The 26,566-nt window shown below is 38.5% G+C and overlaps 1 protein-coding gene across 15 annotated transcripts in view; it reads right to left on the bottom strand.

Annotated features, from left to right (window-relative positions):
- The window catches only part of VEPH1 (ventricular zone expressed PH domain containing 1), a 182,069-nt gene that overhangs the window by 135,552 nt on the left and 19,951 nt on the right, over positions 1-26,566 (bottom strand). For 11 of the 15 annotated variants that reach the window (XM_073232170.1, XM_073232171.1, XM_073232177.1 and 8 more), the window contains 2 exons: positions 20,575-20,790; positions 12,082-12,256 (listed from right to left, as the gene is read on the bottom strand). In XM_073232170.1, the coding sequence (XP_073088271.1) occupies positions 12,082-12,256; positions 20,575-20,790 (391 nt within the window). Of the gene's footprint in view, positions 1-1,043; positions 2,878-7,272; positions 11,837-12,081; positions 12,257-20,574; positions 20,791-26,566 lie in introns of those variants that run through there. The other 4 variants (XM_017646292.3, XM_036997949.2, XM_017646293.3 and 1 more) reach the window with 4 other exon arrangements.

Below are 26,566 nucleotides of genomic sequence, written 5' to 3'. Positions count from 1 at the left end.
GACTGTGGAATTAGCGAGAGTGGAGGTCTGAAGACGTGCAGTTTGGGATAAACTAGAGGCTGCAGGATCCAAAGTGGAACAGTCAGATGTAGGAGGCAGTTGGTACCCTGTTGGTACCTAGAGATTTGGAGGATCAGGGCCAAAGAGGAGAGAGGCTGTTCAAACCACATGCAACTTGTTGAAGTCCCATGTGATACTACATACATATGGGCTGGAAATAATACATTTTAAAAATGGTTAAAAGAAATAAAGAGAATATTGGGAGCCAAGTAACAGTTCTTTCAAATCTAAATTTAAAAATTTCTAAGAAATGGTGATGCAACAATCATTTGTGGGTTGTATTAGAAAATCAATGTCCTAGGTAAGAAAATATAACTTACAGTTTTCCTGGACATTTTATGAACAGAAAACAATTACCAACAATACTCTTTCCTTATATTTCCAATAAAACAGCTCTTACTGGATAAGGTAGGAGGGAGAATCATAAGTATGTATTGAGACCGTGTTTCACTTAAAATTACAGACACCATACCAGAATATCAGTCTTTCCTAAATATATAAGGACTACTTATCAGTATGGGGCATATTTTCTTGAATAGTAAGAAGAGTTTCAGAGAGGGGAAAAAGCGTAACATCAAATATTCAATAGATCCTCAACATACATGATAAGGACACAAATTATTATTCCCTGGCTATTTTAATGGATGAAATTTCTTGTTTTTTGCAAACCACGTAAAGTCTTTGTATATTGAATGTAACTGAAAAACTGAAGAACTATGCTAATTCTCACCTTCTGCATACTAGTTAGAGCAGAAGAGGGATGTATTTCTGAATTCTAAAATGTTAATTTATTATTATATCCAATAATACTCTTACCCACATGCTTTGATTTTTCCTTTTGTGGTTTCCTGCCAGCTTGGTTCCTAAGGGATTCCTAATCATTCTGCTGTCTGCCTCCTAAGAACCTGGTTTTAATTTTGTTTGGTATTTGATAATATAATCAGAAAAACCTATTAGATGAAGCCATTTCATGAGAGAGTTTCTGACATTTTAAAGAGATATCAAGAGCCTCAATCACTGGTTCCTAAAAGAAGCCACAAAAAACTTTGAACATGCAGTTCTACTTCAAGAACTCACATAGCTGGTGCAGCCTACAGGGGTAGCATGGGTCTCTACGAGGCAATCAGGGAATGCTTTGGAATGTACTACTGACAGCCTGGGCTTATTTAAACAGGAAATCAGTTAATTAGACTGCAGTAGGCGCCCCCTTGAACACTACTGAAACATTACAGAGAATATCTTAAATGCCCATGCATATGGTAATCTTTTGTTCCATGATATTTAACACAGGTAGAAAAAAAATGTACTTGCCATAGTCATTTGAAAGAATCAATGCCTCATTAACATTAATTGAAAAAGTCTTCAAAAATTCTAATTATTCAGTGAAAAAGTTAATACCAAAGTGTGACAGGACCAATTTTACGCTTTAGTATTGCAGTTGTTTTTATAGGATTTTCTGAATCTCAGTATTTGACTAGGATATTTCTAGGAACACATCTGCTTTTTTTTTTTTTAGGATAGAGCCTAGCCCTTAGCCACTTGCAGCATTTAACTTAGGTCATCATACTTTGCATGGATGTTTGGTGTACGCAGGTCCTGTCTATTCACCAGTTAGTCTGCTGTGGGCATTTGCTTTTCAAAGCTTTGTTATGGCAAGTCTCCTTTAGGCGGTTATAAAGTAAATACCTAGCCCTAATTTAAATTTTTAAGAAAGTATTTCTTTTTCTGGTCTTTCATACATATATCAGGTTAGTGCAAAGTGAACCTCTATGTTAAAGAGCTATGTTAAAGATTTTAACACATGGTTTTACCAGAGGTACCTAGAAGGCCTTCCCCTCGGCATCCCCAGATCCCTGACCGAGTATGTGACCTGGATACTGTCAGAGGTGGGAATTTACTGGGCTCCCAACCCCCAAGTGTGAAAGTCTCTTTTAAGTGCTCTTAAGCAGAAATATGTTCTCCACCAGGCCCCTTGGAAGAATTCACTCTTCCTTAAAGTTTTCCTATTTATTGCCTAAGTAGTACTTAGAAGCATGTGGACAAAGTTAGAGTTTCTAAGCATATCTTTGGTCTACACAGCTTTTCTTGAGTGTTATGTATTTATTGCTTCCAGATTTGCAGAATATTAGAAGGAGAATGGGAGAGCCTTTTACAGATAACTGTAAAGCCTGGAGAAACTGGGGGCTCATCAAAAACTGCACAGCTTACTAATAGCAAAACAAACTGAATTCCAACTCTTCTAGCCAAATCCAGGGGTTCTTCTACAATTAAGTGGCAGTGCAGTGTGCTAGTTAAGGGTGTGGCCTCTGCAGTTGGGGTGCTCAAGGTCAAACCCCAGTTTTACACTTACCAGCCACATTAGCATAGCCAAGTTACTTCATGGTCTATAACTCAGTTTTCTCATCTGTAAAATGGGAATATTAAGACTATAGCTTAGGGTTGATATGAGGATTGAAATGACCTATAGAGTGATTAAAACAGTTTTTGACATATATTGAGTACCCAGTAAGAGTTAGTGATAATTATTATACATTGTTGCTTTCGAAGGTGGTTTTCTACAAGTTTGCAATGTTTACAAAATCAAGAACATGAGGTGTATTAAAATGTATTCAACAACATGACTGTCCTAGAGTTATGTTTAAAATGAACATGTTGACAGTGACTAATGGGGTGAGCTAGAGCTGTGGAATTTCATAGGATTTTATTCTGGGAACTTGGTGAAGTCAAGGAGAGGGAAACAAGTTGGTTCTAAATTCTTGGAAATTACGTTGTCATTGTTTGAAGTTAATGCACATTGATTCGACGTTTCTGAAAAAGCTGTAACAAAGTAAATAAGTTAATTGGGAGGGAAAATAATCATTACTACATGGTTTTCATTATTTTGTGGGTTTGGACAATTCGGTTCATCTGTGTGCCTTGTCCACTGAGATGCTTCATTGACTAAGACAATCGGCTTTCTTTATTCCTGTTTTCTTTGCTCTACAGATTATACTGAAGGCCAGTTAAGTCATGATGTGATACTGCATGTAAACTTCAGTTGTACTCATTAAAATGCCTGGGCTAAAATACCTAAATGCTAGAGTCATTTCTGCATGAATTTATATATTTTCTTTCATATTCTTCTTCCTTGCTACTTCAGGTTGTGAAACAGCAATCTTATTCCCAATGCGATCCAAGAAGATTTTTGGAAGTGTGCACCCAGTGATGTCCATGAAGCTTGAGTCTTTCAGTGCCTGCATTTGGGTCAAAGCCACAGATGTATTGAACAAAACCATCCTATTTTCCTATGGCACAAAGAGGAATCCATATGAGATCCAGCTGTACCTCAGCTATCAGTCCATAGTGTTGGTGGTGGGTGAAGAAGAGAACAAACTGGTTGCCAAAACTGTGGTTTCCCTGGGGAGGTGGACCCATCTCTGCAGCACCTGGAATTCGGCCAAAGGTCGTGCGTCCTTGTGGGTAAACCATGAACTGGTGGCTACTGCTGTCGAGGTGGCCACAGGTCACGTTGTTCCGGAGGGAGGAATCCTGCAGATTGGCCAGGAAAAGAATGGCTGCTGTGTGGGTGGTGTCTTTGATGAAGCATTAGCCTTTTCTGGAAGACTCACCGGCTTCAATATCTGGGATCGTGTTCTCAGCAATGAGGAGATAAGAGAGACTGGAGGGGCTGAGTCCTGTCACATCCGGGGAAACGTGGTTGGGTGGGGAGTCACAGAGATTCAGCCACATGGAGGAGCTCAGTATGTTTCATAAGTGTTTTGAAACTCTACTTGAAGCCAAAGAAAAACTCACACTTTAAACATATGCCCATTGGTTTAAAAACCTTAGTGCATAGTAAGAACCCTTAAGAGAGTTGAGGTCAAATTTTATTTATCTTGGCAAAATACTGAGTAAACAATTGAAGGGAAGACATTGGAGAAGGCTTTTGGGGATACTGTTCCTAGACTTTATGCCATGGTGCTTTCAGATTCATGTTGTGTCTTTGTCAGATAAACTCCTGAATAATTAAAAAGGACTTGTACTGTTCACCTGAAGGACAATTGTTTTACTTTTCTTTGGCTAATTTTGTTTTGGTCAGAGATTACTTTCACATTGGAAGAGTAACATTTGTTGTCCATTGTTTATTGTTATTAGTATGTCCCTTATTATGAAAAAAAATGACTGATAAAGCATATTTATACCACGATGTGACTTAACAAATATAAATGTAGTTTATGTGTCTATAACCGAATGTCACTTTTTTGAGAGGATAGCTATATAAGTTATATTGTAAAATGGTTTTGTATTAATTTTATTAAGACTATTTTTGTAAAGCTCTACTGTAAATAAAATATTTTATAAAGCTACCCCGTGTCATCTAATTATGAATTTAAATGATGTTTTGGAGCAAATGCATACTTCTCTTTTCTCTTTTAAAGTAGGCGATTAGTTTTCAGATACTAATCTATTGTGGAAATAGTAACCATTAATATCATTGGCAACAAGCTTACAGAGTTGTTTTAAGCTTTGGCTTCCTATAAATTACAATCAAGAAATATGATCTTGGCTAAGTCAATTCATCTATCAGGGTTTTAGTTTTTGCAACTGCAAAATCAAGAACTGAGGAAACAATGATCCCTTCCAATTTGATAATTCTATTAGCATATTTAATTTTCTGTCCTGTGTAACATGGAAGAAAAAAACCAACCATGAATTATCAGAGTTCCCAGATACATGTGATGAGGACTGTTATTGGGGAGATCTAAGAATCTGGAGAAGAAACAATGACTGCTGCCCTTAACGCACACCCCATTCTCTTGCTTTCAGAAGGAGAGGACAGTCAAGCCCCTTCACCTGGCAGGTGGGAAGGCTAGTCTGTACCACACCAGTGTTCTCTTCTGTAGAGACTATGCAGGGCTGATAGAGGAGCATTACGAAGCCACTGTGAGTGTCAGTGGGAAATAAGGTAGAACCACAGAGAGAATGTGTCCCCTTAAAGATAGGGCCTGAACAACTACAGGCCATTTCCTATCCATGAGGTTTGGGAAATAGGACCAGTAGTAAATATCAGATCCAATTTATAACTATTTGGGTGTCCTTATACAAGTTACTTAACTCCTTTGGGTCTTCTCAATAAAAGAATGGGTTTGGTCTCCTAGTGCCTTCAGCAATAAAATTTCATGAATCTAGGAATCTTTGAGGATGTTCATGGTATCACTTCATCCTACTCATGAGACCCACAAAATTGGGTTGATGGATCTCTAATAAAATCATTCAGTTATGAGGTGGTGGGCTAGTCTCAGACCCTTGGAGAACACATAACTGAGTGTTGCAGGCACAGGGGCCACATGCAAATCCCTGTATACCCAACGTCTTTATCACTTGAATACTCAGCTGAGGAAGATTGGACCCAACTTGAAGCAGAGAACTAGATATGCTTTCATTCCTTTCCACATTTCAGCATGAATTAGATGTGTTTATGAGATCCAAGATGATGCTGGCCAAGATACATGCAAACTCATATGCTGACAGAGTTAAATGTAAGGGCATTTAACATTTTTTTTCACAGGAGTTACATGTTAAGGGTAGAGAAGAAACAAATAGAGGAAAATAAATATTGGTTTACAAAAGCAGAAATTTCATCTGTTACAGCAGCAAGTCTGAATAGGTGTTTCCGGGACTTCTAATGGTTCCCAGATACCTATTTTTTTCTCTTTTCTTAAATAACAAAATTCTGGCTTTAATGGTACATAAGACCACTCACAGTAAAATTTATGTTTTCCAGGATTAATTGCAGCGAGGTATGGCCACATCACTAAGTTCTGGCTGATGTTGAAATATTGAATGGGATTCTCTTTCCCTTCTTCCTTTTCCTGATCAGAATATGACAGTGATGGCTGGAATTTCAGTAACCATATTAGACCGTAAGCTTCGGCATAACAACATAGAAGAAGCCGCTGTGCCCAATGTTGTGAGGCTGCCTTGCCAGCCCTGGGTTGCCTGTTTCTGCATCTCTTTTACGTAGGAGAAAAATACACTTCTATTTTCTTTAATCCACTATTAGTTGACCACCTAATCTAATCCTGATCCAGGGGAACAATGTTTTAAATAAAATTTAAAAGACCGTGCACTTTATTCCCTCAAAATAATAGACTATACTAAAATAATACATTTTACAAATTCTCTGGAAGTTGGCTTTTTTTTTTTTTACTAACAGCATTCAGTGCATTTTAGAAAGCATAGTGTCAGCAAAAGGAAGAAGTAAGAAATGTGTAAAACTGAGATAAGATATCTAAAAAGGAATGTCAGTATGTTGACTTACTTTAGAATATTGGCAAAGTGTTTCATTCACCAGAATGATTGTTAAGGGCATCACCATATTATGGCATAGTAAAATAATTATGCAAGATGACTCAAGTTGTTAGGAGGAAAAGATATAATGCTTTATATATATACAATATAAAAATTATGTATGTGTGCTAGAATGAGGAACTATTTTGGTTTGCCTAGTATTTTCTCAGCTTTAGCACTGAAAGGTCTATGTCCCAGGAAACCCTCAGGTTCCAAGCAAATTGTGACAGTTCATCTCTCTGTCACTCTGGTACGTATGTATGTATGTGAGTAGAACAACTATTATGCAGAGATAATATACAAACAAAACAGAGTTGACATATTTTCCTTGTCTATTACAATCTAAGAGTATTAATTCCCTTAAAATATGTCATATTTACAAACAAAGAAGAAATTATAACTGGTTTTTATTTAATTTCTTACTAAATATTTTATCAGAAAGCTCTTCTTTGAAAAGATTACTAAGGCCAAATGTTTCCAGAACTATATTTTAGGCAGTTAAGAAATAGCACTCATAAAATTAAAAAATCTTGGTCAAAGTAATTGTGTAAGTTCACATAAGTATATATTCCCAGATTTGGTGAACTTGAAACTCAGATTGATGATGCTTGCATTCAGTTTTATAAATCTGGACTCTAGAAGAAAGCTTGCTGGGCTTGGGGTCAGAAACCCAGCATTCAAATTCTAGCACCACCACTACCAAACCATGAGAGGGCAGGCCGACCAACTCATCTTTATGAGCCTCAACTTGGCCATGAAATTAGGGATACTAGGCCTTGTCTACCTCAACTATTATGAAAATGACGGGAAAACAGATAATCTATCTAAAAGTACTTTCTAAACCATAAAATAACATTTGAAATAAAAATTATCTTTAAAAATGTTTTTCCAAGTTGTTCTCAGTGGACTAAATAAGAAAGAAGCAAGGAAACAAAACTATGAACAAATAAATGAATATAAAGATTCCCTTACATTGCAGGTAAGTCATTCTCAGATTCGGCACACGGATGTTGCTATCCGTGCGTGCCTTCTTCTACTTAGAGCTACATCTGCTGGTGGAGTCAGGAAGTTGCAAACCCTAATGCAACTGATCCAAGACTTGGTTAACAATTCAGAAGATGTCCTTTTCTGTTTCAAGATGTGTCTCTATTTCTGGATTCACATTTGGGTTGGCTTTTTCCAACATTATACTTAATATTTCCCTATGTGTATTAACATCCAGATAGAATATTCTTAATAAGATTTCTTAGTAGCCTGTTTCCTAGACTATTTGATTAATAAATTCTTTCTCAGCAATCTGCAAATATGGTAAGATTAAAACCTTGTCCTTTAATTGTGTAATGGATTCTAATGGTTAAGTATCTCCCCAGGGATTATAAAACTCTACACGTGGATATGGTTCTGCCTTCAGTATTTGGATATGGGTTTGGTACATGGCAGGTACTCAATCAATGATGACAATTATGATGATGATGGTGATGGTGATAAGAATCATGGTAACTGTTGATGAACTATGGACCTGGCACTGTGCAAAGTATAGCTGCTTTATCTGTTTAAGCCTTACATCCACCCTGTGTGCTACATACTACTACTGCCATAACACATGAGAGGTCAGTTTTCTATCTCCATTCTTCTGAGAGAGCTCACCCATCAGTGGTCTGAATTTTGTTTCACATTGAGAAAGAAATCCAGTAAATTTATCATAATTAACTAGACAGTCTTTTCTAGACTATTGCCAGTAAGTCAGAAAGGAATTTGGACTCTTGCTGAGACAATATTACATTTTCTTCCCAAAGACTGTCTACTTAAGTTTCAAATCATTTGAGGTCATCTTGTGATTTGTGCCAGAGGCGTCTGTAAATGGCCTATTGATGGAGAGGCATATTTGCTTTCTCTGATCACTGATTCAGAAATGCAGAGGAAGGAACATCGTTGTTTTGTTTTGTTTTTTAGTAGGGTGTGCATTGTGTCACTGAGTTCCAAATCAAAATTTGGAAAAGGCTTCCCTATAAGCCTTCAAATAATCTCTTACAGTTGGAGATCATCTCATTTCAATAGGGCCGTCAGCTTCCTGGGTAAAAGATACACTAAATCATGCGGCACTAAGAATGGCTGTGCTTTAATACTCCAATATTGGACAGATTTATAAAATATCTTCACATGGCAAAGAACAAGTGTGGAGAATTATTTAGGACCACTGAATAAATATCTCCCACTCTGTAAAAGTTCTGATGCTACAAAATATTAAATTACCTCTGATATAATTTAAGCAGAAAACAAATTCATTACCCAAGTGACTTAACTTGTCATCTTTTAATTCAAGGGGAAACTTATTCAATATTCCTTCATTAGGTATGATTTTAGTTGTAGGTTTTTAAACCAATATCCTATATTAGATTAAGGATGTTCCCTTCTATTGCAGGTTTGCTGTGAGATTTTTATCATGGACAGTGAATTTTATAAAATGAGGATAACAATAGTTCTTCCCTCATAAGATATTGGAAGAATTATATGAATTCAAAGACCAGCACCTGGTACAGAGTAAGCACTCAGCAAATGTTAACTTCATTTTCTTTAAGCATTGCTATAGTCATTTTGCTTAAATTTTATTTTATGACTTGTGCATCTATGTTCATAATTAATATGGGCCTGTATTTTCTTTTCTTATACTTTTCTGGTGCTGATATCATAGCTATACTAGCCATGCAGAATTAGTTAGAAAATGTACTTCTTTTTTAATTATCTGAAGAAATTTAGATAAAATTGTAATGATTCCTTGCATATTTGTTTAAATTTGCCTATAAAACTAAATGGAACACAAGTTGTTTTTGTTTGGTTTTGTGGATTGATTTAACAATAGTGCTATAATCATCTTATGTGATGTTGGGACACTGAGGTCTTCTATCTCCTCATCTTTCAAGTACAATCAAGACAACCCTCAGTTCATGCATTTAATCCTCTCTCCAAAAAGGACTTTCACAATATCCTTCTTATGGCCTAGAGAATACAAAACAGATAAATGGAGTCTAGACAATTTGAATAAAATGAATTTGTGTTTACATTTAATGTAAAAGTAAACATTATGACTTACATGTAATCATTTAATGATGAGAAGTAGTGAAAAATTGCCTTAGTACTACTGTAGTATTTGCCTTCAGGGAAAAATACATAAGCTCATTTGACAAAGTCTCTCATAATTGACTTGCAAGAATAAAGGAGGTATTTGGTTTGAAGTCGGGACAGATATGCACATAAATACAATTGAGAAACATATGATCAATGGAATAAAATCAACCAAATGTAGGGGGCAGTCTCCAACAGTAGACCACAAGGCTTGCCTGACCCCATCTGGTCTACTTTTTCATTAGCTTTAAAATGAAGGTAGAGCAGTTCTGTTCATAAAATTTACAGATGACAAGAACATGGAAGAACTGCAGATACACTGAGGTGGAAGAATCATTACCTCATAAGATCTTGTCATGCCAGAGCAAGGGGCTGAATCTCTTAAGAAGAAAGTATAGAGTGATAGAAGTATTCTTATATATAAGCCTGCTTTTTTGTTACCCAGTGTTCATTTACACCACTGTTGGCAACAGCCCTGAATTTTGGGAGGATCTATTTCCCATCCATGTGGTTCTTCTGCAGCTGACTCCCACCTTCTGCTCTGAGGGTGGCTCATGACTCAAGCCTGGCCAATTGAAGGACTGTATTCCTTCAATGATGGGTCGGTTCAGAATTGGGCATGTGACCCATGGCAGGTCAAACAGATACAATGGGACTGGATATGAAGTTTCTTTTGCTTAACTGCTATTCATGATGACATGACCTGGAAGCTGCAGAGGCCTATAACATGGATCGTGAAAGTAAAATCAGGAGGCACAGGTGAGAATGACTCTGGAGACCACCACAGGGCCCTGAATCAAGCCAAATTGGAAGTCTGATATATTCATGTGCTTTTTAGTGCATTCCAACGAGGGGTTCCTCCTTCTCATCCTCCTCCTTCTTCTTAATTGTCACCAAGCCATTTATACTCTGGGTTGGGTTTCTGTTACTCAAAATACTAATTGGTAAAATAGCATAATAATGAGACTTCTGCTATGGAATTCTTGCGGGTACTAAGTGATATAATTAACATAAAGTTCTTAATAAAGTATTTGGCATAAAGAGAGCATGAAATACATTTTAGCTATTGTAGTTATTACTGTTGTTATAATTATTATTAGTATCATTGAATGGAAGACCACTTGGTGGGGTTTTAAGCATTGCCTGGGTAACTGAACTAAATCATGATTAATGTCCCAACATAAGATTCTACAATTTTATAATTCTAGTCTTGTAAAAACTTGGATAAATTAACTAACAATGAAACTTTAGCATTTTCTGTGGAAGTAGAAAAATGGAAGAATGATGATTAGAATAATATAAATCAAGGAGAAATACTGAAAAGGATAAAAGCTCTAGGTAAAGAAAACAGAGATCCAATGATGGCTACTAAGGCTATTTAGCAGGGGATATACGACAAAAGATTTGCAGAGTAGAAAACTTACTACTCAGAGACAGCAAGATCCCCTCGGCTTTGTAGTTCAAAGTCTGAAGGGCTCATGTGAGTGATTGCGGAGTTTTATGGTCACATCAGTCCCCAAAACCTAAACCCTGAAACATGTAGTCCTAACCTTTTAAAGGTCAAATTATCATTTATTTTATGGCAATTTTCAAAGTGCCAGATCAAATAAACCAAATCATTGTTTATTTCAAATATGTGCAGTGAATTCAGAAAGTGTATTTTGTGTTTCAAAAGACTTATTTGTCATTGAAAGTGCATTTAAAAGACAAAAAAACAAACGCATGAACTAAGTTCTTGGAAGCTGCAAAAAGACACTTCACTTCTGTTTTTTTCCCCATACATCAGTTACTTGCCAGTCTAACAATCATGGTTTTAAAATGTGTGGTGTATAAAAATGTTTGCAATTCTTATAAAATCTGTTCCAAATATGCAGCCAAGGTGGTTACAAAAAAGTAGAATAGCTTTTTCTGGACTTTTAGGGAATAAAGTGATATTAGCAATTCAATCCTATAACCAAAGTAAAGGAGAAATGAATGATACTGGTTAGTATTAACTTGATTGGACTAACGATCTCTTTCACTCAAATGTGAAATAATGAACAGAGATGTCCTGATTTGACTTTTTATGGTTGTATTTAACACAATTATAAATCAGTCCCAAATCATGTTCACATTTAAGAAGTCTTCACATGCTCTCTGGCGTATTTTATCTAACATTTCTTGCTTTTGGAAACCAAAGGAAGACGAGGTTACCCTTCTGCCACTGAGAAAAGTGGGACACATTCCACTCAGTTACAGACAAGCAGGCTCTCCGCAGTCAGGAGTTGGACGAGGTAGCCAGCAGCATGGAAAACACAGTTCTCCAAACGGAGAGATGTAGAAACTGGAAGGAAGCTTACAGCTCATCTAATGAGTGCAAATAATTCATCTGCCCATTGAGCCCACACGGACTTAAGCCAGCCCAAGTAATCTTATGCATGTTCACCAGTCACCTAGTAGCAAACCACAGGATCTAACATACTTTCCAGTGCCCTAGACATCTCTCTCCACAAACCATAACAACTTAATGAAAATACTTTAAAAGCAATTCCTACAACATGCCCCCCCAGCTCAGCCGTTGCACCATACCTTGGAGTATGCTCTTTAGTATAACCTCTGTGTGATCAGCCAGGAGATCTGCCTTGGTAACTGCAGCCAAGGACAGGTAGTTGGACATATTCCTGCGTAGTTCCTTGTTGCCTCTGTGGAGGAATTTCACTGCAATGGGGATGGCTAATGCCATCACAGGGGGCCGATTGTAATTCTAAGGAAATAAAAGAAAGTAGAAAATAACAAATGGCTCCTTATTCATTCATTTAAAAAATATTTATTGAGCTAAGCTCACAGACTGCAGCTGTGAAAACACAGGCCCCACCCAGGGAACTCTGGGAACTGTTGTTCTTGTTAGGGAGACTTAGAGGCAAACAGGCAGTTGAAAGCATAGGTTAATGAGGGCTGTGGTAGGCGAAGGGAAAGGTGCTAAGGGAGCAAGCAAGGAGCACCTAATCCAGTCTCGGGGGGTGTCAAGAAAGACTTCCTGGAGGAGGCGATGTCTCAGCTGAGACCTGATTGGTGAACAGCAAGGCAGAGTAGACAGAAGGAAGGGCATGTGTGGAGGCACAGAGGTGAGGGAGAGCATGTGCATTCGGGGAATCTTTACTACCATCAGCCATTCTCACCATTAACCCCATCCTTTAGACTAACTATAAAGCAAAAATCGCATAGTGTGCAGTGTGTATGACTTCATATTATTATTGTTATAGAAATAAAAAGTAGTTTTTTTTCTCTAACTGTTCATGTGTAAGGTGCTTATATCTTTCCACACATGGATTATTTTCTCTAATACTTCCCACAGTTCTGGGTTTATGGTAGGTGTTCAATAAACACCTGTCAAATGGAATAACTAAGGAATAAAATGTGAATCTATCATAATAGTTTTCACTGGGAACACAATGTGGTGGGAAGGGGGACGGGGAGGAAGGGGTCCTGCATGCTCCCTCTCACTGGTGTCACTGCCAGTGATTGCCGGGTGTAGTCCCCTCCCTCCAGCCTCATCCATTTGCAGGGCTGGTTGACTGGCAAGTGATTTGTTACACACACCTTAGCAGATGCTGACTTGTTGCTCAGGTTCTAGGTACATCTGCTGAAGGCATTTGCACCCTTGACTTCAGGGTGGTCAAATGACTCAGACATTGACCAGAGAATCATATTTCCCTGGTCCAAATGATAGAGTCAGCAATGGGCAAGTTGTCCAATTATAATTAAAAAGCCATTTAAAGTCTCTGTGAAAGAGATTGTCTCTCTTTCCTGCTGGGTTCAAAGTGTTGAGAACGAATGATCAGGAGAAGCTGCTGCTTCCCTGGGAGGTCAGTAGGAGAGAATTTGAATGAGATTCAAGGCAACATAGATCTATTTCAGAGATATGTTGAGAGAAAGCAGGTTCTGGTGACATCATTTGAGCTCCATGCATTTGGCTTTGCCTCAGGTCAGTTCTATCCCTAAATTTTTCCAAGTGAGCCAATTATGTCTCTTGCTTAAACTTTTTCCTCCTAGCTTCTAGAAACAAAGACAGACCTGAAAAATCCATAATGTATTCCTGTAGTTCCATTTTCCTGTCTCAAGCATCAGTCCTGTTCCTGAGCAGAGAAAATAGGTATTTTATACCTCAACCTGATATCCCAACACTAAGTCAGAGTTGCAAGCTCTGACACTATTTTCCGTGACAAATTATATGCTTCTCTAGCAGTCGCATTCCTTAAGTTTCTGTCCTATCCTTCTTGGAGTTTATAACACCATTTAACTATCAGGACCATGGCCTGCTGCCAGACATCTCTAATACCAGACTTTGTTTTTATCTAGAGTGTCTCCCCTCCTGGTGAATTTAATGGTGCCTCATTGGACTGGGTTATTAATGATGTGATGAGCTATGAGGTCTCCCTGGAAGGCTGGCTGCTCCCTGCCCTTTAGTTTGGAAGTCCTTGTGTGCTTGGTCAGGTCACACAGCGTGTTTGAATCCATTGAGGCCAAGCAAGAGATTTCCAAAGGCCGGTGCATAATCAGGCATGCCGATTTACTCATCCACAGTGAGGGGCTTTCGTAGGTCAGAACTTTCATGTTATCAGGACCTCAGGAGCCAGATTACTAACCAGAATATTCTCACTCATAGGCACAAAATCACATAAGAGTAAAGACAGATTCTGAGGTATATTTCATCGTAAAACCTGACTGAAATAACAGTCCTGCTCTACAACTGAATCCACATTGCCAGTAACTGGAAGTTCCCTGTCCATTAGGTTCAGTCTCTACCCTCCCTCACCCATACAGCGCTGGGTAATGTGCCGAAATAATGATCCTACACAGAGCATTCTTTTTGCTGACATACTCTTCAGATATGTGGTGTTTCAAAAGGCCGATTGGTTTGTCCATTTTCTCAATTACAATCCTGTTTTATCCCTGCTCCCTTGAGGTTCTATTCAGGGCACCTCGAGTAGAGCACGGGGCACTTCCCAAAGCCCTCAATCTCATCTGTAGGTTTTTTGGGTTGCTCGTGTTGACAGCCAATCTCTTCATCATGTGTAGACTTTGCTAGTTTAACTTGTAGATGACACATCTTTGTCCCCATCATGGCTGGTTAAAGCCCTAGTGTTGAGGGTGGAACGCAATCACATAATTTTCAGAGCTTTCCAACAAAGAACTTGTTGCCTGTTTATTTTATCCACTCTGAGTCTTTAGCCACAAACAATTGGCAGGTAGAGAAGTACGCATCTCCCATTAGAGGAATATGTCTGCAAGTAGATTTACCTGTAACCTGCTAAGAAACCACTGGTTGGTGGCATTGGGAAGTGGAGCTCATGTGTTCCCCCTCCTAATTGTGGACACAGACAGGCACAATGAAGGATCAATAAAAATTGGTATTTATAACAACTGATGTTTTTAAAGCTTGGGGGTGAGCTAACAGTTGCCAAGGGAAGGACAGGCAGTCTAAGTCAATTTGATCATATTCTTTTTACAACAATTCTCAATGGTCTAGAGAAAAATAATGGGCAGCTGTTAAAGTCTTTGAAATGTGGTTCCAAGTGACATCTATAAAATAATATATATATATATATAATGTCATTTTTTTTAAAAGCAAAACAAAACTTTAACACACTCAACTTTTTTGTTTTCCTCCCACGTATGTAATCTGCAAATCTCTCAAATAATGGGAGTAGTGAAAACATTGAGCAAAGAGCAAATAGTTCATATAAACCCCAAGGCATCACCACTGCAGGCTCCCAGTTTTCACTGTCTAGACAGTTCCTAGTGCCGAGGGCACTGCTGACAACAACGGCGTGTGAGTGAGTGGCTGGGAGGCCAAGGTGAGGCTCGACAGACACGGTGCCACAGACACCATGCAACCTCCTTCCAGTGGCTGACCTTCACTCTCAAGTGAAGCAAAGGGAGTTGCTAATGCAGTAGATCTCAGGTGCAGGAAACTATTTTATCTCTAGGATTGTCTGGATCACAGGAATGTTAACGGCACACATGCAGAGAATGCCCTATGATTGCTCGTACAAGTAAGCCACTTTAAGCAAACTGCTGTGCATGCCAGAGCACATGATAGCCCTTGCCCCTCAGTGGAGATGTGAGCGTGTTGGCGCATGTATCATCTTACACACAATTCAGTGCTCTGTTCTCAAGGAAAAAATTCAGTGAGGTTTACAGAGTAGGAATAAAGACTTGCTCAAGGGGACAATTATATCTAGCTGTGGAAGCAAAACAAGAGGGCTTTGTTTGATGGATGCCAAGAATTACATTTCTTAACTAGATTAGCACCAATGTGAGCTTTCAGTGGAGATTTTTCTTTTGAAAATGCACTTTGGGAACATTTCCCAGTGTTTTAGAATTGAAAAGAATTAAAGAGATACCTATCTGAGGTGATAGCAGCTAAAAAGCTCTTTGGCTCTCATGCCTTGAATTCAACTAAGAGCCATAAAAAAGTAATGTCAAGAAAGATGAAATGTTGCTTATTAAAATCATTATCTTATGCTTTTAATTTGCATCATTGATTAGATAAAGAAGTTTTAGATCTATATATAAAATGTTTGGTTCTGCAGCATGGCTATATATAAAATCTAAATGGCACATACCTCTAACTTTTCCAGTGTATTTTTGCACAGATAATAAGAGAATGAGTCTCAGTAACCCTGTGTAGGGGTTGTGAGTCCCAGTCTCTCCCATTTCTTGCCACTGTTTTGTGTGGCATTAACTGGGAAATAAGTACTGGTACACACTCTGGGGAGAAGTGTAGTGGGTGTGGAAGCCAGAGGGCAGTTATGAGCTATTCATTCGTTCATTTGTTCACTCATTCATTCAATAAACATTTTGAGCACCTACTATGCACCATTCACTGTTTGTAGTGCTGGGACTACATCACAGAACAAGGGAAAGCTTCCATTTTAGGGGAGGGGGATACAGGCAATGGACAACGGCTACAATAAATAATTAAAAGGACACCTTGTTAGAAAGTGTCAAGTACTATTTCAGGGTCTCCTACAGATCATGATAATGATGAGAATACCAGCCAGAGTTAATGCTGCAGCACTCTTGCATTCCTCTGCCCTAAATATCTGATTTCTATTATTTCTGCCTATTTCTCTAATCCTCACAACAAACTCATGAGGCAACTACTCTTACCACCTGCATTTTACAGATGAGGAAATTAAGGCACAGAAAAATCAATTTGCCCAAGATCTCACTGTGAGCAAATGGTAGAGCTGGGATTGCCTAGTGAATAAATTTCTAGACCAACATAACCAGTCTTGCCTGTAAGAATTGCAAAGGGAATGCTTTCAAAACGGTCCAAGACACTTTGTATGTACTACTGGCAAGGGACAGATTTTGAATCTTCACACAGTGTTAACTGGGAAAGAGGAAATAGGAAAACTGAAGTGTGGAATCAAGGTGAATGGACAGTGAGTCCTTCTATAAAGAAGGAAAAAGAAATATTTTCTGGTTTTCCAACAGTGGATTTGGGGGTTATTTCTATTCCTCCCTCCTCCCCCCAGACAGCTCCCTTCGGCTCTCTGCCTCTTCACACAGTCAGCAATAGTGTGAGCGGTGATGAAGAAAAAAGATAAACACTGAGCTTACTTGGCAGCAGCTCTGCTAAGTGATTTGGTCGGGGGTGGACTGTAACTACCAGAACTAGTGGGGTGAGGATAAAACCAGCTCTTGACAGCATGATGGCTGACCTGTCAGTTCTCTAGAAATTTCATTGCAGCATGTTAGCTATGTCAATAATTACAGCCTCCTTGAGGTACATTTTTATTTTCTTCAGTCCTCTCCAGGTTTGAATTTATCCTGGAAAGTAATGTGTCTTGTGGGGGGTATCTTTCCTTTTAGGATTTAGAGGCATTGGCCAACTCCATACAGAAGTTTGGTCAGAGGAAGCTGTGGTTTGAAATATGTACTTCCATGGAGTGGCTAGACTACAAATGGAGATTGCTTTTATAATAAGAGATATTCCTCACGAGCAGCAAGTATTGTTATGCCCATTTTACAGATGGCAGAACAGAGGTTCAGAGAGACAAAATGACTTGCCAATCTCTCATTGATATAAAACCAAGCTCCAACACCCTCAAGTTCTACAGCTCTTAGCTATTCTACCTCTCAGTGTGTCCTAAGGGAGTCAGAATTTCAGACCAGGAGGTGATCTGAGAGAGATCGTCTGGTTCATTCTTTGTCTTATTGGTGACAGGTCAAGAGACTTGTCTAAGGGGTGGGGGTGGGTTGCTAGAAGCACAATACCCACGGCAGAAGAAACCAAAACTCGCTAGTGTGCACCACACGCTTGGGCCAATTTCGTGCTGAGGAAGGTATAGAAGATGAATTCTGGAATTTAAAAAACGATTTTAAGATAAATGGGGCAAGCATATAACTTTAGGAACTAAAAGAAGAAAGAATTCAATGTAATTACTAATTCAAAGTGGAATAGGAATAATCACGTGAAGTAGGTTTGAGTGTAGGTTTTAAAAGGAAATTTTGTGGAAAAAAAGACAGAAGGTTTTTGTGTGTGTGAATGAACATATTTAGCTTGAAATGTCAGTGAGCTGGCCAGAAAAGAAAATTGAGTAAAATGGTCAAGGATGTGGTAGGAACTGGTGGGCCCTTGACTGACTGGACAGGTGAGGGTGGTATTGTTTATCTTGGGAGTTGGGGAGCTGGATGGGGAGGGGGAGTCACTTTTATTTTCTATGCAACCTCAAAATGCTAAGTGTTTGGCTTTGAAGTTGATCTACTGTTTTATTTTACTGGAAAGACAGAATAGATTATGAATCATCTGGATTTCTATATTGTTCCCACAAGAACCTAAATTACAAGTAGGTCAAAATTATCTTTTTAATATTGACTAAAAGCCAAAAAATTCCTTAAAATTGGATAGAGCTAAATTCCAAAGCTCTGGCCACAGCCTTGCCTTCGGTTCCTGTGGTGACTTTGTGGAACCACATCCCCAGGGGAGGCCTGGGCAATCACTGAACATTGCTGAAAGACTCCCTTCCTTCCATTATATTTCTACTCCTCAGAGTGCTCAGCCATCACCTGGTGCCCAAGCTGGGCCTACAATCAAGAGGCCTATCCCTTAGCCCTTTTCTCTGTCCCTTCCCTAAATATCAGTGCTTGTTCATAGGGCGCAGGGCAGTGCTCTCAACAATGCTACAAGCTCATTCACAGGGAGTCATTGATTAGCCAGTCACTGGAGCATTTTTATTTGCTTACCCTGCCCCTACCCCTTTCTAAATAGGAGACATAATGCCTTACCCAGAATGAAACATTCCTTCGTGTTTGAATTTTGGGCATTGTGGAAGAGCAGCCTGCTTATGATTCCCTGACCTAGATCTTTTTTTACAGATCAGGACTTTTGCACAAGTTGTTTTATGTTCTTGGCACAGCCTATCATTCCACCTTTCTGTACTGGTGAAATTCCTGTCCATGCCTCCGAACCCTTTCCAAATGTGGTCTCCCTCCAGAAAGCCTTTCTGACTCTCTAGAGCTGTTCAAAACAGGAGCCACTACCCACAGGAAACTACTGAGCACCTGAAATAGCCTACTCCACAGTAACATGTGCTCAAACACACACCAGATGTGATTTAGCATACAAAAAAGCAAAATATTAATGTTTGAATCGATTACATCAATTATAACAATATTTTAGCTATAATTGGGCTTAGGAAAATATAGAATCAACTTCATCTGTTTCTTTCCACTTCTTTTTAATGTGGCTACTATAGAATTCAAAATTATATACGTGACTTGTGTTTATAGTTACAATGGTTTTGAAATTACAGTGTGAACTGGAGAATACAGCTAATTTGTGAGTTTCTGTCTGAATGTCTGTGGAGTGGTTCTTTGGAGTGAAATAATCTCTGTTTCTAATATGACAATACATATTAAAGATAATCAGCGAACAACAGATGTATTAAGTTTTTGTTGTTAAATCCAAACAGCATTACTCTTTCTTTAATTTTACTAAAACCTCATTTCCTCCTCTCCCATCCTTAATCCTGGAGACAAAGGAAAAACAGTGTGACAGTGTGTATTGAGTCTTTTGTTCATTGAAAAGTCCCTGGACTGGGCAGACAACATGAAATATGCTCCACTTAAGCACAGACAACTGTGAGAGGAAAAAAGAAGCAGGGAAGCTAGTATTAGTTGTCACACACAGTGCTAAACATTACCAAAATGTCCTGACCTGTTCTCAGCAGAACCATAGTTTTGAATGATGTTTCCTAAATGTTGTGTTGGGGCTAGGGAAGGGAAAGGAAGTTCCATTGTCAAATCAGATTGGAAAATGCTGTACTAAGTAAAGTTAACCAGCTTTCTTTATTGCAGTACTTTACAGAGACTTTAATGTGCTACGAAATACGACAGTTCAAAGGGAAAAACTGAATTCAGTGTTTCCCAACTTACTTGACCACAGAATTCTTTTTTGAGAAACAGCTATTAATATCACCGACATTTACTGGCTGGAAAAGTTTGTCATAGACAATGTCATTTCATCAGCATTTTACAGGGAGGACACTGGCTTAGGAAGTTAAGTGACTTACCCCACATTTCAATGCTATATAATGGGTTTGTGGCTGAAGCAAAATTCCAAATTCATGTTTACACCAGACAAAAGAACTTATAAACATGATCAGAGCAGGCAAATGTTATTATCATAGGAAGTTTGCAACACATATAGAAACATGCTAAAAATTATTAAATCACTTTTCTCCATATATTCCAAGCTCATTGTCCTTCAGCTCAAACTCCACCCTCTCTATGGTCTCCTTGGATGAAAGAGGTCTCTTTTTCTGAATTCTACAGTATTCCTCATTTGGATCTTGATATGCATTACTTTATTGTAAGCTTTTTATATGTGTATATCTTATCTCTCAGAAGAGATTAGAGCTTGCTATGGTATTGGAGTCCCCACAGCATGTCCTGCAAAAGTAGGGGCTCAATAGGACCTTATCGGGCTTGGCTGTTGTCCAGAGAACCAGATGCTCGCCTAAGCTGCCTAGCCAGTATCAAATAGCGTTATGCCGAACACTGACATACCTGTAAAATGCAGCTCATGATATCAGAAGCGATTTTTGCATGGGGCGTGTCTTCGTCTTTCCCAGGGTGTCTCAGGCTGTGCTCCAGGCAGGAGTCCCAGAGCCCCACAAGGGCCTTGGCGTGCTTTTCAATCGACTCGGTCTCTCTGATGGCTGTTGTGATTCGAGTGATGCAGATTTCAACCACTGCCTGGTCATTGTTATTGGTTTGGTAATCCTGTTTGGAAGACCCTCATGTTAAAATAATACTCGGGAATGTTATCCTTCAAAGGACCGTCAACTAGAACTAAGTCACTTAGAAAATGGATATGTTACACTGTGTGCTATGGGGTGAGCTTGTAAAAGCCCAAATACAATAAGGGCCTGATTTCTTGGCGATGGGAACCTCGTGGCCGAGGCAGGTGCAGATATGCTATCACAAACACACAGACGGGGCAGGGAAGGTCCAAAGGAGGTTAATTATTTACCTTCAAGTGGGTTTAATCTTCAGGTTATTTCAATGGCTAAATCCATTATTGGTCAAAGTTTGCTTTTCAATCTGACATTTCAGTAACTTTTGCGAAGTTTCAAACTACCCTCCCATGTCCCCTCCTAAGCTTTCTTTCTCTTCCTGTACGCAGCAGAGCACATCTCCTCTCTCTTTTTTTCAACTCAAATAACTACCAAATCCATTTTATCTTTCCCCTACCAAATTTTCCTCCATCCCTCTATTTGAATTCTCCCTCAAATACCTAATTATGTTTATTGAGAGAGAACATGACCCTCCAAACCGTGTAAATGTGAAACAGAGCCCATCGCTTTACTTTGGAGAACAGGTCGGACTGAACTCCACGTGGTGGGCTGGCAACACTGAAAACACAATCCCACTGTGAAGCTGTGGGGTCCTTACACCAGCATGTGCCATTAGAGAGGGAAAGTGATGGGATTTTTCTGTCCTACTGCACACTCCAACTCTAACAATAATTTTTTACCATTTGACTAGTGCTGCAGTAAATTCCACATGCATAAAACCTTCTCCATATATACATTATTTATAGCGTAGGTTCTCCCGAAATAGAAATTTCTGAGACAAGGGACAGGAACAGTTTTAAGGCTTTTCCTACTGCCAGACTATTTTCCAGAAAGGTCTTACTGATTTATACTCTCATTGGCTGGGTGAAAGCATGCTTTCCCCACTGTACATTTGTAAAAATAGGGTATTTTAATGTTGGCTAATTTGATTAGTGAAAAATGATATCTCATTGCTGTTTTACTTGGAATTTCATTGATCAAAAGTGAGGTTGAATGATTTTCACGTGTTTATTGGGCATTTGTATTTCCTCTTCTGGGAATTGTGCACTGTACCTTATGTCTATTTTTCCTTAGATAACTTCTTTTTTGTTTTGTTTTCTTTCTTCAATGCAATATCTTTTTCTATTAAGGATGGTAAGCCAACACTTGGCATACCTTTGTGAATATGTCTCCATGTTTCATTGTTTTTAGTTCGTTTGCTGCTATTTACTGATGCGCTAAGTTTTTAGAGAGCCAAATCTGTCCATCTTTCGGGATTTCATCACACTCCTCTTTTTTCAAGTTGGAAATTTAAGTTATTCAAATTATTCTCGTTTTTGAAAAGATAATTCACAGACATGATAAAAAAATAAAAAGTACAAAGAGAAGGTTTACAGTGAAAACTTATCTCACTTTCACTCCAGTTCCCTTTCCTGGGGGAAACCATGCTCACCAATTTCTCATGTGCTTGACAGGGGTCCCCAAGCACATGCATTTATCCGTCTACACACACACCTTCCTTTCTTTGTGATTCCTTTAACAGAATTTTTTTTTTAACTTTAAAGTTTCCTTTTTCAAAGGTTTAATAAAAATCTACCTGCATTTTTTCCAGATTAAAAAGAAAATTGACAAAGACTTAAACATTTGGGATTTTGGAAATTAATCTTTTAACCATTCACTTAGTTATTACAGACATAAAGATGACCATTTTCTACTAAATACCTAACCTAATTTTCCCACCCATTTATTGAATAATTCCTTTCCTAGTAATTGTTTTATATATTTATATACATTAAGTTCTATTTAAGGGCTGTCTTTTCTGTTTGCTTGTTTCATTTTTCAATTCTTTTATAATTCTAATTTCGCTATTTTCTTCACATAAACTCCACACATTTTTAGAGGTGTTTCCTAGTGTATTTTATGTCTTTGCTGTTGCTATTAACAAAATCTGTGTTTTTCCCCCATTAGAACTTTTAATGTTATTGCTGATTAAGCCAACCTACAACTTTTTTTCTATTTATTTTGTACTCAACTAATTAGCTCAATCCTTTTAATTATGATAATTTTTTTCAGATCATTCCCTTGGGTTTTCTAGAAACATTTCTGTATTATACTTGTACCTTTTACATATCCAATGGCTTATTGTGTCAGCTAGCATCTCCTAATCTATTTCACATAAAAGTGATGAGAGCAAGAATGCTGGCTTAGCTTCTGGTTTTAGATTCTGATTTTTTATACAAAATTTTATAATCAAAAACAAGAAAATACGGTGTTTTTAAATTATATAAGAGGCATCACTTTCTTCCTATTTTCAGTTTATATATTTGGTTTAATTTTTGAATGACTTCTCAGCATCTATGAAGGCAAACCAAGATTTTTTTTCTTAGCCATCTTATGGATGTGAAATGTTACCATACAGTATGAAATTTCCAGATATTAATCCATCCTTGCATTCCTAGGATGAACACCACTTGATTTGTTGAACTGTTTTAGAATATTTTCTTTTACCTTCCTCCTTTGTTGGTGAGTATTTCTTATTCTAAATTATAGAGAGAAATCAGAATATGAAGGAGCAAACATGATGCTGACTTTTCCAAAAATCTCTATAGTGACAGAAAAACTGAAACCATCCTCAGGGGTGAAATATGACAGAGAAAGAACACTCTTGGGCTAAAATGACTATCTTTGGCCACAACTGCCCTTGTAAATTGCAGTTATTTTTAATCACATCATCTTCAAATATGAAACAACACCAGATTGGTCACTTTTATGTATACATAAAGGTAGCTAGAACAGAGAATCAATGCCATCAATAGAAGGAAGCCTGAATTCTGGATGATACCAGCCAAGACTTTGCCATAACCATCCCAATGTGACCCAATAGGTGCATAAATGGAGTAACCTTGGCATCTAAGAATTACCCAACAGCATTAACAGCATAAGCTCCCATTCACCAAGGTTGATCTTGTTATTATTCCCATTGGCTAAATGTGCAGTCTGCTAGCAACAGAGGTCAATGCTGAGCACCCAAAATGGCACCATCCCTGAAGGAAACCAGTCAATCATTTGGTGGCAAGTTATTTACATAAAGCCTTTTCCACCCTGGGTGGGCACTGTGGCACACTGCCCATATTCTGCTTTGAGTGCAAAGGCACTGGTTTCTCAGCTTCTGACTGAAAAAAGTCTTGCAGCTAAGTATGCCTGCAGAAATTGTCCTTAGTCAAAGGGAACCGCCTCACCCGGTTTTACTCCTTGCTTGGAACAGCCATCTGGAATTTGTTTTCTTGGGAACCCAATTACAACAGAGTTTATATAGATGACATTGAGAAACATAGTAAACCATGTCTAAACAACAGATTATCATTTGAACAAAACAAACTTCAGTAAAAGATGAAGGTGTAACTCAAGAAAAGTATGTGACATTACCTGAGTCTTGGTTCATGAACACTGAAAGTCAATTTCCTTGCTAAGAGAGTACTGAATTGTGAGAGGATTCTGAAAAGGTGCTTTGGGATGAAGATGGGATAGTAGGAGAGACTTGTATCAGTGAGATTGTTGAACAAAAGGCATGTACTCTAAGATTTCTAACTGGAAAAGTTAAGCATTTGTCAGTAAGGATAAACTGCACTGGTCATAATTTCATCTAATACATTAACATATAAGGTAGTATAGATGCATCAGTAATGAACTTTGTTATTACTGAGAACCTCTTGAACCTAAGAATTTCTTATTCTATACCACTTTACTAAAAAGAAAGGAGATTTTTCAATTTGGAAAAAAATTTATGCATTCAAATTCCTGCATATGACATGAAGGAAAACATTCTCCAAAAAGGAGATTTCCTCCAAAAAGGGGGAACACCTGAATAAGCGGTTAATTTCTTCCTTCACTGATAGTCAAAAAGACCAAACAAATTTAAAATTATTTTAATGAGGTAATTGAATAGTTTAAAGCTTTTTGGTGAGGGATCAGTTTTGCAATTAGGTGTTTCCTGACTCACATTCCAGGCAACATCCTGTTCTTATGAAATATGTAGTGTGCATACATAGATGTTTATGTTTTGAGTTCAATATTGGGTGAGTCCCTGGGCATGTTAAAATGAGAAACTTCTAAGGACCGGATCTATTTAATATCAAACTCATCCATCTGGGTTTAGAGATTCTCACAGCAACTTGGTCATTGTCAGTTCTAAAGTAATTTATCCTAAAGTGGTATGGATGTCAAACTGGAGATGTAAGACAATGAAAAAGCCATACACGGTGCTGTGCCAGGCCTTGTCATCAGTATGAATCACTCACATTCAGCCAGACACTATACATCATGTCATCATCCATTAACCTTTCTGTCACACTTCTCTGGGTTGGAAACAGTCTTCAAGGAATGGCCCACCGGCAAAAGGGAATGTGAAACATCTGAAATAAGGTTCATAGCTGTGGGAAGGTGTGGAAGTGGAAGCGTGGAAAAGAAGGCAGGCATCTTAAGCCTTAGCTCTCCCTTTCTTCCTTCGAAAACAGCTTAGCACAGTGGTTAAGAGCATGTACTTTCAGGTCAGACAGCCTGTGCTCCAAGCTGCATTCTGCTCTGAACAGCTCTGCAATCTTGGGTAATCACTTACCTCTCTGTACCTCAGTCACCTAATCCTTAAAAATGGAGTATTATTATCTGCCTTCTAGGACTATTGTGAGTATTAAATGAGTTAGTAGAGGAAAAGGATTTACAACAGTGTCAGGCACAAAGGAAGTGCAGACAAATGTTAGCTATGATTATTTTTATTATTCCTCCTAAGGATACCAGCACCCTGAAAGCCAGCCTTGGGTTTATAACACACAGTGAGTTACAAATATTTCCCTATGTGGTTACAATTTTTATACATTTATTCCACAACCACATAGTAATGTACATCACAAAAAGGCCCCTCTCAATGTCACTTTCTATATTGGCATCTGTGATACAATGAGTCATAAGAAATATGTACTTGGTTATTCATATGACCAAATATATATTTCCCAGGTATATTTGGTCTTCATCCACAGTTCCTGAAAACACGGCAGAGTCTTAAAGGTGAAACAGGTATTTTGTTATGTTAATGAGAGACTTTTGGTTGCCCCCCTACCCCCCTCCAACCCCACCATCCAAGGGTAGGGGTTGGAGGCTGAATCAACCAATGGCCAATAATTTAGTCAATCCTGACTATGCAATGAAGCCCTCACAAAAACCCAGAAGAGCTTTTTGCTCTCTCTGCTCTGCTCAGTTGGATCCTGCTTCTTGGCTGGAGAAGCTTCTCTACTTGGGGAACCAGAACGCCTTCACGAGCCACCGAGCCAGGCCCCAAGCTCCACGAGGATAGAAGCTCCTTTATTTGGGACCTTGCCCTATGTCTGCCTTCATCTGGCTGTTAACTATTTTCCTTTATTAAACTAGTAAACATAGATATTTTCCTGAGTTCTGTGAGCTGCTCCAGCAAATTACTAGAACCTAGAGGGGAGGTTGTGGGAACCTCCAGTCTGTAGCCAGTAGGTCAGAAGCCCAGGGAACTGCCAGGAGCTTGTGACCGGGGCGGTACAGAGGGCAGTATTGTAAGAAGGAGCCCTTAACCTGAGAATCTGGTGCTGTCTCCAGGCAGATAACATCAGAATTGAGTTGAGTTCTTCAATATCCTGCTGGTGTTTGAGAATGTTTTGGTTTAAGTATGTGTGGGAAGACTCCCTCCCACTTATTTACAC

The sequence above is a fragment of the Manis javanica genome, chromosome 3, assembly GCF_040802235.1.
Source record: "Manis javanica isolate MJ-LG chromosome 3, MJ_LKY, whole genome shotgun sequence".
Classification (NCBI taxonomy): domain Eukaryota; kingdom Metazoa; phylum Chordata; class Mammalia; order Pholidota; family Manidae; genus Manis; species Manis javanica.
This window is presented reverse-complemented; position numbering and strand designations above follow the sequence as displayed.